This window comes from Cygnus atratus, chromosome 6, assembly GCF_013377495.2.
Source record: "Cygnus atratus isolate AKBS03 ecotype Queensland, Australia chromosome 6, CAtr_DNAZoo_HiC_assembly, whole genome shotgun sequence".
Lineage (NCBI taxonomy): Eukaryota > Metazoa > Chordata > Aves > Anseriformes > Anatidae > Cygnus > Cygnus atratus.
The window spans coordinates 19,458,559-19,475,979 of record NC_066367.1 but is presented as its reverse complement, the minus strand read 5'-3'; the positions used below and the strand labels follow the sequence as shown (position 1 = coordinate 19,475,979).

Here is a 17,421-nt window from a genome sequence, read left to right as displayed (position 1 = left end):
AGCTGCATAAGGGGTGGAGGTGTTAGAACGACTGATGTTTAAAACCAGCACATGAAATATCAGCAAAATCAAAGTCTAAAATAACGTGATAAGCCCACAGGTTGAACACCCTGAATAATCAGTGTCAGAGCCAGCAGTTTGGGGCCTGGCTGGATCCAGAGCTCCTTTCAGGTTGCTCTGTGAAGATCACTTCATTACTCAGGCATGTCTGAGTTCCTCTGTGTGGTGAGGGCGTGACACAGTGAAATGTGTCCCCAGCCAGTCAGTGCTAGAGCCTGGCTGTGTCACTGATCCATCCTGGGCCAGGAAGTGACAGAAGGAAGCCATAATAAAAGCTGAGAGAAAAGGGAACCAAAGCCTGGGCCTTTAGTGTGGAGAGGTGCAGAAATCTACCATGTAACAAATAAAGTAACGGCAGAGATGGCAGGAGAGTCAAGGGAGAGAGAACAGGGAGCTAGGATGCCAGCGGGCATGGCCAGCCTCTGCAGAGTGTGAGGCAGCAGCTGTCAACTGTCTGGCCACAGAGACAGCAAAAGAGGGGCTGGCATGGCAGAGGCAGCCAACCGGGAGGGCAGCACCTGTCTAGCATCTGCCTCGCGGCCATGGAACACCTACAAGCAGTCCACAAAACTGATGGCACCTGCCTAGCAACATAAGGAGCTGCTCTCCCAGAAGAGCACAGAAGAATGACCATGGGTGGCAGTTTGACACCAGCTGTGGATCCTGTAGAAGGCTTTGGATAAAGGGAAGTGAACCAAAACTGCTGTGCCTGGATGTCTTGTGATGCTGTCCCTTATAAACCGCTAATAGCAAAAAAGAAAAGAATATGGCTGGGAATTTCTTTCAGAATTGAAATGGCGTATGTATGGAAGCAGAAAATGTACTTCAGCTGGTAAAATTCTTGGCCTTTTTTGGGTGACTCTTCCTTTATCAACTCATGCAGGTGTTACAATGCGCTGCAGTAAGTTTCTCGTACCCTATGAAGACCACAGGATTTCTTGTCAGATAGAGTTTAGTTATGTGTTACTTGCTTTGCCTTTTTACTTTGTACCGCTGCCTTTGGTGATCCTAGAGGTGAATTCTTGTAATGAAGTGATTACATCAGGATCTTCAGCGCCGTGTTCCGGCTCACCACACACTGCTCTTTTGTGCGTTACTGAACACGAGCGGCGACCGCAGCGCTCCCTGAGCACCTCCCCTGGGCTCTGATGGCGCCGCTGGCCGCTGCCCCCCCCGGGCCGCCAGGGGGCGCCAGTGCCGAGCGGGCGGCGCGTGGCCCCTCGTGGCCACCGTCCGGCCCCGCCCCCTCGTCCTGCTGCTCCCGCTCCCGGCGGCGGCAGCAGGGGGCGCTGTGGCGCTACCCCCCCGTCCCGGCCTGCCCCGCGCCGCCGGGCCCCGCCCCTGCCGAGGCGGGCGGGAGGAGCGGGTGCCACGTCCGTGGGGGCCTGTCCTGCCTGCCCTGCCCTGCCCTGCTTGCTTGCTTGCCTGCCGGCCCGCCCGCCGCCATGGGCGCCTCGCAGAGCGTCGACATCCCCGGCGGCGGCACCGAGGGCTACCACGTCCTGAGGGTGAGGGCCGCGGCGCGCGGCGGGAGGGGCGGGAGGGGAGGGGGCGGCCCCGCGGCCGTTAGGGCCAGGACGGCCGGTAGGGCCCCGCGGCCTCTCCCCTGCCCGGGGGCTCCCGGCGGCACCGCGGGGCAGCAGCAGGGGCCGGGGCCGGGGCCGGGGCCGGGGCTGGGGCTGGGCTCCCGCGGCCCGGGGGGCTCCCGGCGGGGCGGTGCTGCGGCCTGCGGGCGGCACGCGAGGAGCGGCCGGCTCCGGGAGCGCCTCTGCGGGCCCTGTGGGGGCCTGGAGGCCAACGGCCGGTGCGAGGGCACCCCCACGGCACCCTCACGGCACCCTCACGGCGGGCGCTGCTGTGGAGGAGCTCGTTTGCGCCTAGTTTTACCGCGTCAGCTCCCCGACTCGGGCTGGCCCCGCGTGCCAGGGGTGTAAAGGAGCTGCAGAACCGTGCCCGTGTGGATTAGTGCTTCTTCAACTTGGTGTGGCTGTTAGCAGTGAGCTACAGCTGTATGTAGGCGAAGAACAGAGGTCGTCTCTTAGGTGTTAGAATGTTGGGTGATGCTTTTGGAAAGCAAATGTTGATATTCTGATAACACCTATTCGTCTGGTAGAAAATTTTCCATAGAAGCTGAAGTCATGGGGGTCTTTGTTTCTCCTTTATAATGTTAGTAATATATAACAATCCATTTTGGATTTTCCTTTCCTCCACAAAATACCTTGTTTTAGCATGGTGGGTGAAAAAGGCATGTTGTGGAAGACACTTATTCTTTAGAACGGAATAGCGTAAATACCATCTTCTTACTTTCAGGGGCCATAAAATAAGTAAGTGGCTTGCAGTTAGAATGTCAGCTCTGTCAGATTCAGCAGTTCATATGGTTTGGTCAAAGCTTGGTAGTAAACTGAGGTGCATCTCTTCTGTGAAGCACAATCTGCTTCTTTATTATAATCCTAGTTGAATCTGGCAACTTTGTTTTCATTTAGGCACCTTCTGGTTGTAATGGTTTTGCTGTGGCTTGAGGTGGCAGTGTTTGATTACTGGTCTCTAACTGTAATTGGTAGGTGCATGTTGAAGAAGTTGATTTGCGAGAGGACAGCCAGTTTTCCATTAAATACAGGAAAGGACCTGCAGGCTGTTGCAGGCAGACTGATGTTTCTGTTTTTCACTACTTTATCTTCCTGCTGAGTCTTCAGATGCCACGACAATGAACAATTATTCTTCCTGTTGATAGGCATCTTAAATCGCACCACGATCGCAGCCTAATAGGAGCAAGGCCAGTGCTTATACGTAGTTAGGTTTGTAGTTTCAAAGTTGAGAGAAGCTTTGAAGTTTCATAAAATTATAATTTGTAATGTTTAAATTGAAATGTATGTGAGCAGAATTTTCCAACTTAGTTTTCCCAAGCTGAGCTGTGCAGTTGATGTTCTGTAGCAAGGTGCTCAGCTCCTGCTGCTGGAGGAGCTCTGCACAAATACTTGGCCTGTCTGTGTGGCCCAGCCTCTGGCAGTGCGTTGAGCAGTGGTCTTGCTGTCTTCTACTTTATACTCAAGCTCGAACTTGAGTTCTGAGCTCGGTGTTTTACTTACGTAAATCAGACTGGCGGGCCTGGGAGCCACGCAGAAGCTGCCCAGGCAGCTGCACGTCATGGGTTTCTGACAGCGAGCTTTCCAGACCGCACCGACTGCCTCCCTGCGGGGCTGGTAGCAAGTGCCATTGCCGTCACTCCGAGCAGGACCAGAACAGAGAGCCAAGGGAATAATACAGACTTTTTAATCGCTAATTTCTCACTTTTTTTCACTTCCCTTTAAAAGATTACTTGAGTCTTTTTGGCAGCTCCTGCTAATATGCAATGCAGCATTGCTTTCATTGTGGGCTTTTTATCAGTGCACTTGCAACAGGAAATGTGAACCCTCCAGGACTGAAGCGTTGTAGAAGGAAAGCAATTTCATCACACTCATCCCCGATGGGACAAGCTGCTGTGGATTGCGCTGTTGGGGTTCCTAGGCACTGAAACGTAGCTTTTTTTTTTTTTCTTAAGATGGAGATGAAGTTGCAGACTGTTTTGTTGCCATCACCCCTTCACAGGTACACCTAATGATCTGTCTGTCCTGTGTTTGAATCAGTTCTTTAGAACATGTTTTTATTTGTTGTACACGATTCTGCTGTTAGGCTTTCAGTTACTGGATTGTGTGATGTGCTGATAAATCTTGCTTTCAACCAGTGCCTCCCCAGCTGATAGTGTGCACTGTTACTTAACTCTGGGGATTTTCACCATTGCTGCTTCTTACATTGGAAACACCTTTTAACATACAATTACGTGGTGGATTAGGGCGACTGTCTGCCTCTGTGTATTCTCAGTAGACACTTATGTCTGCTCTTCAAATCAGATTGAAGTGTAATTTTGAAAAACTTTACTGTTCAGCATTGCAAATGCAAAACTGCTATAGTTTGCCCACACTCAATTTGACAATTTTTTCAGAAATAAACAATACAAGAATTTTTATCTTCTAGAGGTCTGTATGTTGCTGTGTCGTATGCTGTTCTCACAAAAAGATAAGTGAACCACCATGGTTGAAGTTTAGATTTCTAACTTTTGTTTCAGTTTGTTGTAGTAGAGATGCAAGTATGTAGCCATGAAGAGGATTCTTCTTTTCTAAAGGGGGCTCGGTTTTTAAGTGCTCAGTGTGAATGCTCTGTGTTAAAAGTAAAACTTGGTGCTGTGCGGAGGGAATCTATTTTCTTGTAGAAAGCTTATAAAGCTTTTTCTCTTAAAAGCTGGTTGTTCATAAGGAAATTCAATACAGTTATACTGTGTAATGTGTTATAATAGCTGACAAATAAAATTGGTTATAAGCCCTAACAGAGGAATTGCTCACAGATTATACGTAATGAAGTTTTATTACCTATTACAGAACGTGCAGAAGAACTACAAAAAAAAACTTTATTCAGCATTTTGTTGGTAATAAAGTAAATATTACTTAGGATTTCTTGTTTGGAAAAAAAAATGCTTTGAAGCTTTTGCTCCCTAGAAGTTGTGTATTTAGTGCTTGCAGCCAAGCTCTAAAAGGTTTAAGTGGACACTAGTGTAAGATGTGACTTTCAAAAGTGACGAGAGCCTTCATCTGCTTTTGAGAATCATGGTTTCCATGCCTAATTCCATGTGCTGTAGCATCGGAGGCCCAGGGCTTAAAATTGTGACCACTGTGTTGCTAAGCAGTCATACTGTAATGTGTGAAATAAATATATACTATGTAGTTACAAGGGATAGTGTTGAGAAGGGGTTTTAGCAAGAAGAAATATTATGTATTTACTGAAAAAGAAATCTTATTTGTTGTACAATTATTATTAGTGTCTTGACCTTGAAACTTTTTCCCTGCTTAATTCTTGACAGTGAATTAAAAGTGAAATAAGTAGTGTGTGTGATGTATGTGCTCAGCAGCCCTGCTGTCTGGGTGCTGCCTCCTCGGTGAGAAGCTGAGGGCCTGCAGCATTATATGAGGCTGGAAGGGCCATAAAGCCCTTTTCTACCTTCTGACTTTCAGCATTCCTGATATTTTCTTTGCTTGCTCTTAAAAGCCTCTGGTGGCAGCAGTTCCACAGCTCCTCTTGGTAGTCTATTGCGCTGCTTTTCTGTACTCACAGAAAGTCAGAGCATTTACCCACAGGTGGCTGTAACTTACACGGCTGCAGTAACAGCTGGCTTTTAGGGAATTAGGCTTCCTAAGCTGCCGTGGATGGTATCTTGCCTGCACTCGCATCTGTTGTAAGCGGCAATACTTGTTTTTTTTTTCCTCAGTCCTTACTCGATTATAAAGGCCAGTTACTGACTGACTTGGGAAATACAAGCAGAGAAGCACAAAGCGGGATTGCTCAGGAGGCCCAGAATTTATGTACCTATAAATGGAACCTTTATTTCCATCACTAGCAGCAAGGTTTCTGTGCCCTCGTGTTTCCTAAGACACCTAGTTACCCTTTGTTGCTGTAGTGCATGACCAGGGCTTGGAGCAGAAAGCTGTGCTGTGTGCGTGGCACTGTGCAGCGGTGGTGGCAGATGGATGGCTGAAAACACGATGGTACAGCGTGGGAGCTGTGTGGGGTCACTGCTGGTGTCACGCAGCGCTGAGCGTGCTGCTTCTTTGAGGGGGAGAACTCTCGCGTGGAACGAGTGCAGCACTTAGGGGTTTTGCTGGGACTGTCAGGCATGAAAATGCTTTTCCATCAGTGGCATCGGGCCCAAACAAGCTAGGGAAATATGAAACTTTGTGACTGAACCTGTACATCACAGGATAAGGACACGCGGTGACAGAAGGGGTAGAGGTACATGTGTTTGTGTGATTTATGCAGCTATAAGAGCTTGATTACTTTCAGAGACAGCTCCCTGGCGGTATCTGCAAGCACTTTTACAAACAGACCGTGCAAAGATGTTCGGGGTTCAGATGGATATGGGGGAAAGTGTTCAACATCTACAGATAATTTCTGCAAACTAATCATTCAGAACTTGGAAGCTCTCACTGTGCCTTCATCAGTTTTGGGCAGACTGTAAGTAATGTACTTAGAATACCAAATCCATACATTTCATGTGTCAGTGAGCTTGACATTGATAGATGCTGAGTGTATGTAATTCTCATTTATTGTAGGTGCTTCTAATTTTAAAAGATTACCTTACTGAATACTGGTCGCTGTTGGTTTAAAAGGTTCAGGATGTAATCTATCATATGTGAGGTTGTGGTGGGAAGGATGTTGTGGCAGAGGGGTTGGGCTTTTTCTTCTTCTTTTAAGGAATGCATTTAGAAATGGAGGAAAATCTCTGAATGAAGAGCAGACCGTGTCAGGGCTGCTTTTGCAGCTGTTTGCTGGCTGACATCTGGCTTTTCATGATTTCAAGGCCATGATGTGTATCTAGGTCTAACAATCTGGTATGTTATCTGAAGAAATGTATCGGGTTGCTGGGTTTACTCATTTTTCTTGATGAGGTTTAAGATGACATTTTCTGACTTTGAGTTCTTCCAATAATTTCTGAAACCATCTGCTGATTTTGTTTAGGCAGAAAGCCTTCCTGTCAGGCATATTAGGCATATTAGAAAATACAAAATGTGAGCATGAAATAGGTGGTGGAATGAGGGAGGGAGACCCTATAAAGCATTTTTTTGTGCCCTCCCTAAACTGAGTAACAAACAGCACAAGCTCATCCATTAGCTACTAGAAGAACCACATCTGAGGAAAGGATGTTTTGAATGACTTGAGTACCGGAGAAACTTCAAGCCTGAGAATGCAATTATGGAACATGTCCATCAGAAACTGGAGTTCTTTACTGCTTTCATGAAACTGTTTGTTTAACCTTTCTTTGGTGGAAAAGCCTCGAGTACCTGACTTAGCAAGTTAATGCTCTCCATATTTGAGCAGAATAATCACCCAGCCTCTCTGCAACGTTTTTCATAAGCTACAATTTCTGTTTGTGGACGCTGTTCTGAGGGTTCTATGTTATTGGAAGTTTTAATACCTGAAGTTAAAGACGAGCTCTGGGTATAGTTCACTGAAGTCAAAGCAACACATCCTCAGTGTGCCCAGGAGTTTCTGTGCAATCATGTCAGAGGGCCCGCCACATGGAGTGTAGCTTGTACTCTCACCCCGACCTGGTGCACAGCTCGCTCTCTTACCCCTAGTGATTCTTGGCAAGAGGTATCTCGAACCCACAGACTGGCCTCATAGTGTGGTGCATAGCGTGGTGCAGTGCTTCTGGCTCGCTGGGCTGCGCTGGTGAGTGAGAGCTGTGGTCCCATGCAGTTAATAGCTGGCACCTGGGATAATACCTTTCATTTCCAAGGAGCATGCAGGTGTCTTGAAGAGACACTTCTGTAGACACACTTCAGGATCTCATTGGAAATGTGGGTTTCTGTGATGCTATTTCTACCTCAGTTGTTTTTATTGCTTTGGCTGAGATAGCGTTGAATTTGTACTTGTTGGCTGCTCTATCAAATTTTGACAGCAATTAATGGAACTACTGATTCCAAATTATTTTTCGTTCATGTTTCGATTATGTGACACTAACATTCTAGGCTTCTGGCATCTGTTACAGAAGGCTATCCACAAGTAATCTGTGCTTTTTCCAAGCCCTGACATTGTGATTGTGTCAGGTGGAGATAAATAGTCTGAGGCCAGTTTTAGTAGCAATCTAACTTTTTTCCATATTAGAATATTTTCTTTTAGATGAGTCATCCTAAGAAAACTGAATTCCTGCAGAATCAGATTGGTAGTTTGTTCAATACCAGATTTGTGCCAGTTTTGTCAGATGGATTAACACGTAATATAAGAAACCACACTGTTAGGGATGATGCTTTTTAGAGCATTTGGAAGATGAATGTAGGATGTAAAAGAAAGCCAGCAAGTAAAATGAATCAATTGACAAGTAAAGATAGATACACTTTGCTCCAAAGGCTGTAGGAAAAATCTGACAGCCATGTTGGAGTTTTTGTCTATATTGGCAATGCGTGTAACAGTGAAAAGCCAGCACTGGCAGAATATGTCTATCAGTTGTTCCATTTGGAATTAAAAACATACTTTAAGATTCTGGGAGAAATGCATATCCAACATTTAAGCCTGTCCTAGTGGGGTGGTTGAATTATTTGAGCTGCCATAGCTGCAACATTGCATCCTTCCCTTTTCTTGTGGCTTGCTGGTATGTTAATGAATCATAGGTTATACACATGCCCTCTATTTCTCAAGAATCTCAACAGGTGATGTTTAATCATGAGATAACAACCTCTGCTTATGCAGATGTAACTCTCCTTTTCCTCTAATAAGTGTAAGATGAAAAACAGGGCCCAGTGTTGGTACTTAGGGTAAAGATGCTGCTTTTTAACTAACTTTTTCAGAATTTCTTATGCTTGCCTATTGACCATAATGTCCTTTATTGAAATAAATGTCTGCAATTTAACTGCTACAGCTGTTGAAGCAGTGCTTGTCCCAGTGGTTGTTTAGTGTTGTCCTTCCTCAATAAAATATAGTGATCTTTTTACACTTTTTAAGGGAGGTATTGTTTTGGTACAAAAGATTATATCTGAACATACTAAAAATGGTACGTACAAATATCAGTAGTTTCTAGAACTACACATAGCACAACCAGAAATATAATTCTAATCTATAAATCAGCATTGGTACGCTGTTGCTAAACTCTTGTTTCATTTTCTGTTAGGTACAAGAAAACTCACCGGGGCATAGGGCTGGATTGGAGCCATTCTTTGATTTTATTGTGTCTATTAATGGTTCGAGACTGGTAAGTGTGCTGCTATTTTATAATACTGACTGAATACAAACAACATGTTGGGAATCTTATTTCTATAGATAAACAATTGTATTTATTTAAATATATATATATATATATATATATATAAAATATTTATCCTTGGTCTAAAATTGGAATGCCTAACTACATCAGAAATCAATTTCCTTTACCTTATAATTTTATCAGAAACTAAGCTGGAGAGTAAGAGTGCAGACAGACATGCTCTCTGAGACCATTTCTGCCAGCAGAAGGTAATACTAGCTGCTGACCCACCTCTAGCTGCTTGTGTGAGTGCCCCCTCCAGTTCAGTCTGTAAAACTGCTTGTGTGAGAACTTGCGAACTCATTTCAGTCAAAACAAGTTGGTTGAAAGAACTGTTGTCAAAGCTGTTAGTTGGGCAGGAATCATGTGAGAAAGTTTTCAAGTTGAGCTGTTGTGAGACAGCAAACCATCAGAGCAGTGGAAAAAAACAGCTGTGGGTAAACTCTTCCAGTGAAGCTGGTTCAAGAAAGACTCTGCAAAGCTGCAGGGCATATCTAAGAACATACGGAAAGAGCTCAGAGTGGGATGAAGTATCCTATCTCTCCTGTGGAAATATCTGCTCTACTTTAAGTGATTTTGTTCTCTGGAAGCATGACAAGTAGGCCCTGTAGTTAGTTCTCAAAAGTTGCTGTTTCAAATCAGTTTTCTGGCATTCTCATAATACAGATTTACTTTCAGAATTAAGAATTTGAATTGCACATTATGTCCTGCGTGGGTTTTGAGTAAACAGGTCCATGTTTACGTGGCCTAAGATTCCACTACCTGAGGACTGTTAAACTAATCAGAGCAACGTGTATGTCCATGTGCAAAATACAGTGCTGCATTAAATGCTAAGCTGGAGCCTGAAGTGGTGTAACCAGCCTGTAACCAGGATGTCTGTGAGCAGTGCAGCTTGGCTTTGGTCCCATGTGGGGCTGGTACCTGGCTTCACAATCTAGAGCTGGCTCGTTCAGGGGGGCCTCAGTCCCTGTCCTCTGCTCCCTCTTGCCAGAGAGGCGTTCCCGATGTCTTCTTGCAAACATGGCCTCAGATGCTGTTGATATACTGGTCCTTAAAAAAAAAAACACAACAGAAAACACAAACATCTATGATAGTTCCAAAAATGCTGTTGTTCTATGTTTTGAGTAACCAAAAAACAAGTTACTGGAGCTAGTTAATATCAGTGCATAAATTCTATCATTAATTACTTGAATGTTACATGAATTGAATGTTTCTGATGTGACCTTTGTTACAGGTACCAAGTTTATGAATGGGAAACAGGAATATCTCCATATTTAAATGTTAATTTCCCATATATCATATCTTAGGTTTAATTGAAGTGTTTTTACAATTGGAATATATGATCTATTACTGTGAAACCACAGTTTTTCTCTGGAGGTGTGTTATAGAATTGTGAAGGGACTGAAAGCTTGTTATGAAATAGCTGTAGAGAGATATTCTGATAATGCTTAGTGTTTATAGGAATTCTGACATGCAATAGTGATCCTATAGAACTGGATGCTCACTCTGTTCAACGCTAAATCAAGCTCTTATTTGAACATTTACAGAATAAAGACAATGACACTCTCAAGGACCTGTTGAAAGCAAATGTTGAAAAACCTGTAAAAATGCTAGTGTACAGTAGCAAAACACTGGAACTAAGAGAAACATCAGTGACCCCCAGCAACATGTGGGGTGGACAGGGCCTGCTGGGGGTGAGCATTCGTTTCTGCAGCTTCGATGGGGCCAACGAAAATGTATGGCATGTATTGGTATGTACAGACTTCCAAGTATTTTTCTTACTGCAAAATATGTTGCTTACTGTTAATGTTTTTCAGTTTTTTTTACAGAAAAGTAACTTGCAAGGGGGTATGCAAGCTATGAGATGAAATTGGTCTGTTTTCTGTTCATTGGCTTTGTTTTTTGAAAGGCTTTTGAAGTAGAATTGTGTATGTTATCAAATCTCATATCAGTGCTGTTGCACAGTATTCTGAACTCCTTGTGATGGTGTCTAATGAGACTGTCACCTCACTGCTGTTTTACTAGTTCAGTTTACTAGTTCACTAACTGGGTTGAAAACTTAACTAGTTTGTCTCACTCAAAACTTGTGTGAAGTGCATATGTGACTGTTCTGCTGCACTCTGGCTGTTACGTAATGTTTCGTAATTTTCCATCTTAAAACCAGGAAGTGGAACCAAATTCTCCTGCTGCATTGGCTGGACTCAGACCTCACAGTGACTATATCATTGGAGCAGATACTGTTATGAATGAGGTATGTACATATATATAAGTAATATATATATATATATATATATATATATATATATATATACACGTAAGTAACATCTTGATTTTTTTTGTTAAACTAGAAAACAGCACCTAGGTGGTTTGAAACATCTCCTATTCTGTCTGTTCACTGCTAATTGAAGTAACTTGATACAAAGAGGAAGGTGTTCTGGCATGTTGCCCTTGCATTGTGCTTAAATGCAATTCTGGAAATAAAAATTGCTCTTAAATATCATTATGAAGTCAGATGTAAACGTTTTGTACTCTAATGTTAATATATCAAATAGCAGATTTAAGATCTAGGGTTGTCCCACGTGTTCTGAGTTGTGCTGGCAAAGCACTTAAAGTTGTCCTTGTGATAAAACAGCAGCACCGCAACAACTGCACCATGTAGCAATTTCCAGGTTCTGTTACAGAAAGTTAGGACGAGGAAGATAATCATTCTCATATAAAGTGATAAAATAAGGACAAAAGAGCCCTCATTCGTTATTATCCTTTTGCAGTCTGAAGATCTCTTCTCCCTTATTGAAACACATGAAGCAAAGCCATTAAAACTTTATGTGTACAACACAGACACAGATAACTGTCGGGAAGTAGTGATTACTCCAAATTCTGCATGGGGTGGAGAAGGCAGGTAAGAAAAAATATATCATGGGAGCTGCGGCAAAGTGGGACAACTTTCTTATTAGCACTAGCCTAAAAGCTGCTTCCTTAAGTTCTCTGCAAAACCGGGAAAAGACTGTTCTTATATCCAAGGTGTTTCTGCTATAGTAAATTACATACTTACTTGAAATTCAGATTTAGTTACTAATTGGGGGGATATATTTGCAGAGGAAATTAGCTAGTTCAAAAATGCACGGAGTGCAATGATTGCTTTCTGCATGAGACTTCAAATACTCATTAGGCTGTAGTATATTCGTACAGTATCGCACTGTACCCAGAACAGGACTGCAAACAACAGGTGTGAGTTGAATGCAAAGGTATATTCCTGATACAGCTGCTTGGTTCAAATAACAATAAAACTTCTGCTAAATATTTATTGGTAAAAGCTACAGTTTCCTTTCTATTGTCTCATAACGATTACTTCTCCATAGAAAATGAGGCAATATTTAGCTTTTTCCTGTAAACACAGATATTTTTATAGAACTTATCTTGAAACCTGTTGGCATCTTGGGTCTTTCATGCATTTGCTTGATGTGGAGTTTATAGTATTTAGAAGTCAGTAAAGCAACTTTATGTTCATGTTTTAAAAGCCTAGGATGTGGCATTGGCTATGGGTATTTGCATAGGATACCTACACGCCCATTTGAAGAGGGAAAGAAAATCTCTCTCCCAGGACAGTTGCCTAGTGCATCTCTCAGTCCCCTCAAAGATGGCTTTACAGAGGTAAGTTGTAGTCACTCCTTTAGCTTCGTAAAATGGATTATGATGTTATCTTGCTTTTCTGCTTTTACTGGTTCTTGTGAAAACAAACCCTAATGATGTAACTTTTTTTTTCTTTTGGAAAGGTTCAGCTGTCATCAGTTAATCCCTCGCCAGCATTACCCCCTGGGCCAGCAGGACTCGAACAGAGTCTCTCCGGACTTTCTATTAGTTCACCCTCAACTACTGTCAGTAATGTTCTCAGTACAGGTTAGTGTGGAAGTAACTAACTTCTGAAATGCATAGATATATTGACTTTTTTTTTGATTCACAGGTGTTTCCATGTATTTAATAAAAGGGAGAAGAGGGACTCTTCCCCCAAACTTCTCTCTTCCCAAAACTTTTCTTAACAACAAAGGCTAGAGTACTGTAATAGTTATATTCTCTTTAACACAAGCATAACACAAGTACTGCTCACAAAAGATTTGGTAACTTCTATCAGAAATACGTGTTATTTTAAATAATGATTTTCTTCATCAATGTTGTACAGTTATTTAAGGCATGTACTCCCTTGAGGAAGGGAGCTGAAGTGTTGTATGCTTAAAATTAGTGTTGTTTTCCTGTATACTCCACCAGGTGTTCCAACAGTTCCATTATTACCACCACAAGTCAGTCAGTCCCTTACTTCTGTGCCAGCAGTTAATCCAGCAACTACATTACCAGGTGAGTAGGTAACATTTAAAACACTTCTGAAACAAAGGAGAAAGCGAAGAGTCTTGTCTTTTTCCACCCCTCTTTTAGGGCTGCAGGATATAGCTTCATACAGCTTAGGCATTTCATATCAGAACAATTTTATACAACCTCTGCAATGTTAGGAGCTTTTTTTTTTATAGACATGCTGTGCACATGGTTCTAGCACAGAGGACTGAGTTAGCAAGAAAGCTCATAATCACTTACATTTCAGCCCCCCCTGCATAACAGATGTAGCATTCTGGATTTCTATGGAAGGTATTAGCTGTGCTTGCAACACTTCTTGATTTGATACATCACTACTTGCCATACTTCATAAACGGTATGGTGCAAAATACTCTGGCAAGTAGCTTCAGAGTTCCTGTTTGTCCTTTTCATTCAAACATAAAGACAGAAAAAAGATTCGGGAAGGCATATCTTGCCTGTTTCTACATTCCTTTCACCTATTAAAAATTCAATTTTAGGAGACTCCTTTTTAATGCTCAGCTTGATCATTCTTAGTATAAGCAGAGGGCTAACAGTATAGAACTATATGTTGCAGTTACTGTTTCTGAATTATTTAGCAATTAAACTCTGTATAATAAAAGCAAGAATCTGTCTCCAAAGTAGTGTATGTTATTTCCTGATAAGTGTTTTGAGTACTAGTACTCCAGAAATATTCATAGTGGGTAAGATAGGTTTTGTATGGGATTTTGCCATATAATTGATGCACTGGTACAGGACTCAGTCATGCACTTCCAAAACACTGGAAGAACTGTGTTTTGTTTTGTAGGCTATAAGAAAAGTAGATAAAGGTTTTAAGTAATGCATGGAGGTATGGTCTGTAACATAGGAAATATTATGTAGGAGAGCTAAGTGCCTGCATACAAGAGTAGGGAACTTTTAATCTTGTACTGCATAGCTAAAATAGTAAACCATTATGCTTAGCTTCTGTTAATGTCTTCTCCCTTCCTGCATCCATAACCGTCTCCTCAAACAGCTGCAAATATGAATTTTTATTCCACCTTGTTCTCAGAACAGTACCATTGCCTTTTTGAAAGTTATTAGAATATTGCATTACAATTTCACGAGTATGGACATGCAAATTGTAAGCCTTAAATATATAGGAGGTTTAATATTTGAGTGAATTTGTGTGAAGTTCAGATTTTTTTTCAGATTAAAAAAAATCAAAGTTGCTTATAGCTGAGCTGAAAGCTCTTTGACTCAGATGATGTCAGCCTTTGTGGCTAATAAATTCTCAGGTAGGTAAAGAAAAATGGTTTTTAATCAAAATTTGTGTACAGTTGCCTGTTTTTAGACTTTCTCCCTCCTCTCCCTGTTGCTACTGTAATATTAGCAATTTATCTCAAAATTAGACTTCCTTGAACTAACTATCAAGTAGGAAGAAAGCCATTGTATCAGAAATGCAGCTAAGACAGGAGAATCAGGAGGGAAAAGATGTTTTACAGCAAACACAATGATGAAAGGCCATGTGTTATGTTCACTGTATGTTTGTATTGTATTTTCAATCCTTCCTGACCTTGAAAGTTACTGTTTTGCCTTTTCTATATATTTTTGTGTTTAACTTCAATTATAAACTGAATAGAAAAGACTAAGAATAGTATTTCCGATCCTTAATACTGATTTTTTTTCCTGTATTTCATATTATGATCTTCTGACATTCAAACTAGGAATGGAAGGCTTCTGGTACAGTGCTGCAGTGAAATAACTATTTTTGTTAAAAGCTGAACTTTGAAATTAAAAATGTTTATTCCTTAAAATAAGATTCTGATTTCCTCAGGAAAATGTGAAAGATTGGGATTGTGTATTTACTAGTCCTATCTTCCTGCAGTGGGTAACTTTTTTCATTGTGTAACGAAGTTGAAAGTCAAGTGAATTTGCATTTTTATATGTAAAGATGATGATCAAGATGTAAAGCAATATGAAACAACTTCAAATAATCAATAAGATCCCAGAGATGGGAACAAAAAAGGCTTGAAATTTTCAACTGTCATTTTTCCACTTTCCTCTCAGGTCTGATGCCATTACCAGCAGGGCTTCCCAACCTGACTGATCTGTCCAAACTTAATTTACCGGCACCACACATCGTTCCAGAAATCATACAGCCTGGTAAGTGCTTCTGCAAACTGAAACACTATAATAGCAGGTCTCTCCTTGATGATCTTTGACACTCTAATTTAGAACCATCTGGTGGAGTCCTAAAGAGGATAAATTGAACGTTTGCCGGAGATGGGAGTTGACATTAGTGCCCAGGTTGGGTAGGCAAGGAATATGTTTTGAGATAAACTAATTCTGAGCTTGTGTCTGTGTTTAGTTGTGTCATCCCATATTACCTGATTTATAACCCCAGGAGAGATTGTCCTGTGCCAAGAAAGAAAGTATGTAGTTTTATGGGTAGAAGAAAATATGAGGTGTTCCCTTGTTTGCTGGACAAGGAGATTGAAGAACCCTGACTGAATGCCAAAAGTACCGACTAATGCTAGATTTATGGTTTTGAATAAGATAAAACTGCTGAAGGTGCATATGGAGCAAGCAAAAAGAAATTGAAAGCTTACATGGAATAAGGTTCTCGTTAATTTCTTGTTCCTGGCAGTTTAAGTGAAAGCCAATAAAATCTAATCATCGGTATTAATGTCTTAAAGTCCTAGTCCTCTGGGGAGGTGGAAACAAACTTGAGTTTATTCTGATTCTTTGTCTCCGAAATCCAAAATGTATTGGGCTTTGAAACTCGTCTGCCGAATCAGTGCTGCAGGTATATCGTGCTCACGCTCCTCTTGGAGAAGAGGTAGCCATTTGAAATTAAGTAGGGGATTAGAGAAGGGGAAGATTTTAAACTAAAACAGAATCTATCCAGATCTGTGATATGTAGCAGCTCACTGCCTTTTTTTTTTTTTTTAGGTTTGCCAACTCTTCCGTCTTTGCCACCTCTGAACCTAATGGGAATAACACCTCTATCAATGCCACCAAAATGTGTTCCCCTGCTTCCTTTGGTCACAGAGGTTTCTACAGTGCCTACAGATTTGCTTCCCTCCATGACTCAAGCCGGAAGCTTTTCCGTTGACCCTGGCACTACTGTAAATGTAGAACAGACCTCTACACTCACTTTGGATAGCACTACTCCAACTTCTAAGGCGCCTATTGTTGACAAATCAAATGAATCCTTGGCCATTAATGAAAAAACATCTTGCACCACAGATACACAAGCTTCTGAATCATAACTCCAGATCACTGTTGGATTGGCTTGGTATTTATTTAGCCATGGGATACATATTTGAAGAGCAAACTATCATTAATTTCATACTAGTTTGTACTTAATCTTTAGGAATCCTGTAAATAATATGGAGGTATAATAAAAATAAAGGGGATTTATAAAGTGTGCTTGGTGGGTGGGGAGGAAGAGTACTGGTACTTAGCCAAAAAAAATAAAAATAAAATTCAAGGTGGTAAATAGAATTCCACTGCCAAACTCGGAGGTATATGTTTTTAATATAGCCTGATAGCCTTAGTCTGCTAGGTCTCCTTGCTTATTATTAGCAACTTTTGCTTCTGATAGAAATGAAGCAGTTCTTGCGTGTGACATTTACATACCATAGTTCTTGTCTTTGCAAGTATCTTGTTACTACAGTGGGGATGAGAATATTTACTCTGAGTTGTAAATTTTAACAGTGCAAAACTTCCACCTAAAGATATTTCTATTAAAGTTGCTGAGTGACCTGTTAACTGACATCTTGTTATTCAGCTTGTACACAAATCTTTATTTTGAGCTCTTGAGAGATGCTCAAGCCATGTTTTGTGACCGCTGCTGCGTTGTTTCACACACCCACTGTAAAATGGCATTTGGAAGGGAATGCAGGAAATGTTAAATGTAGCACACAATTTGGCACTTCATGACTACTGTAAGACAAATTAATGGATTAAGCATACATACAGCAATAAATTCCTGGAATTTTATCCCATGTGACAAAATAGCACGTTTATTTGCTTAACGCTTAAATTCTTTTAACTGTTCTGAGCTTAACTCTCAAGCACAAATCAGTGAAAGGGCTCCTGTCCAGAGAAACAGACCTAAGAGGGGAATGCCAGACTTCCTAGTGCAGGCAGGGTCAGTAGAAGTGGTTAGATCTGTTGTAGCAATGAGTCATGAAATCTGCCTGCAAATG

At 41.7% G+C, this 17,421-nt stretch overlaps 1 protein-coding gene across 2 annotated transcripts; it reads left to right on the top strand.

The window, feature by feature from the left end:
- The first annotated feature begins 1,373 nt into the window (after positions 1-1,373).
- On the top strand, positions 1,374-17,227 carry GORASP2 (golgi reassembly stacking protein 2). 2 transcript variants are annotated; one of them, XM_035571040.2, is made up of 11 exons: positions 1,613-1,644; positions 3,599-3,645; positions 8,753-8,833; positions 10,432-10,635; positions 11,049-11,135; positions 11,653-11,783; positions 12,403-12,535; positions 12,658-12,781; positions 13,148-13,234; positions 15,275-15,370; positions 16,160-17,227. In XM_035571040.2, exons 4-11 carry the CDS (start codon positions 10,492-10,494, stop codon positions 16,477-16,479), a joined length of 1,122 nt encoding a protein of 373 aa, XP_035426933.1. In that variant the 5' UTR covers positions 1,613-1,644; positions 3,599-3,645; positions 8,753-8,833; positions 10,432-10,491; the 3' UTR covers positions 16,480-17,227. The 2 variants fall into 2 exon arrangements, with proteins under 2 accessions (XP_035426925.1, XP_035426933.1); XM_035571032.2 differs by lacking the exons at positions 1,613-1,644; positions 3,599-3,645 and adding an exon at positions 1,374-1,568.
- The last annotated feature ends 194 nt before the right edge of the window (positions 17,228-17,421 follow it).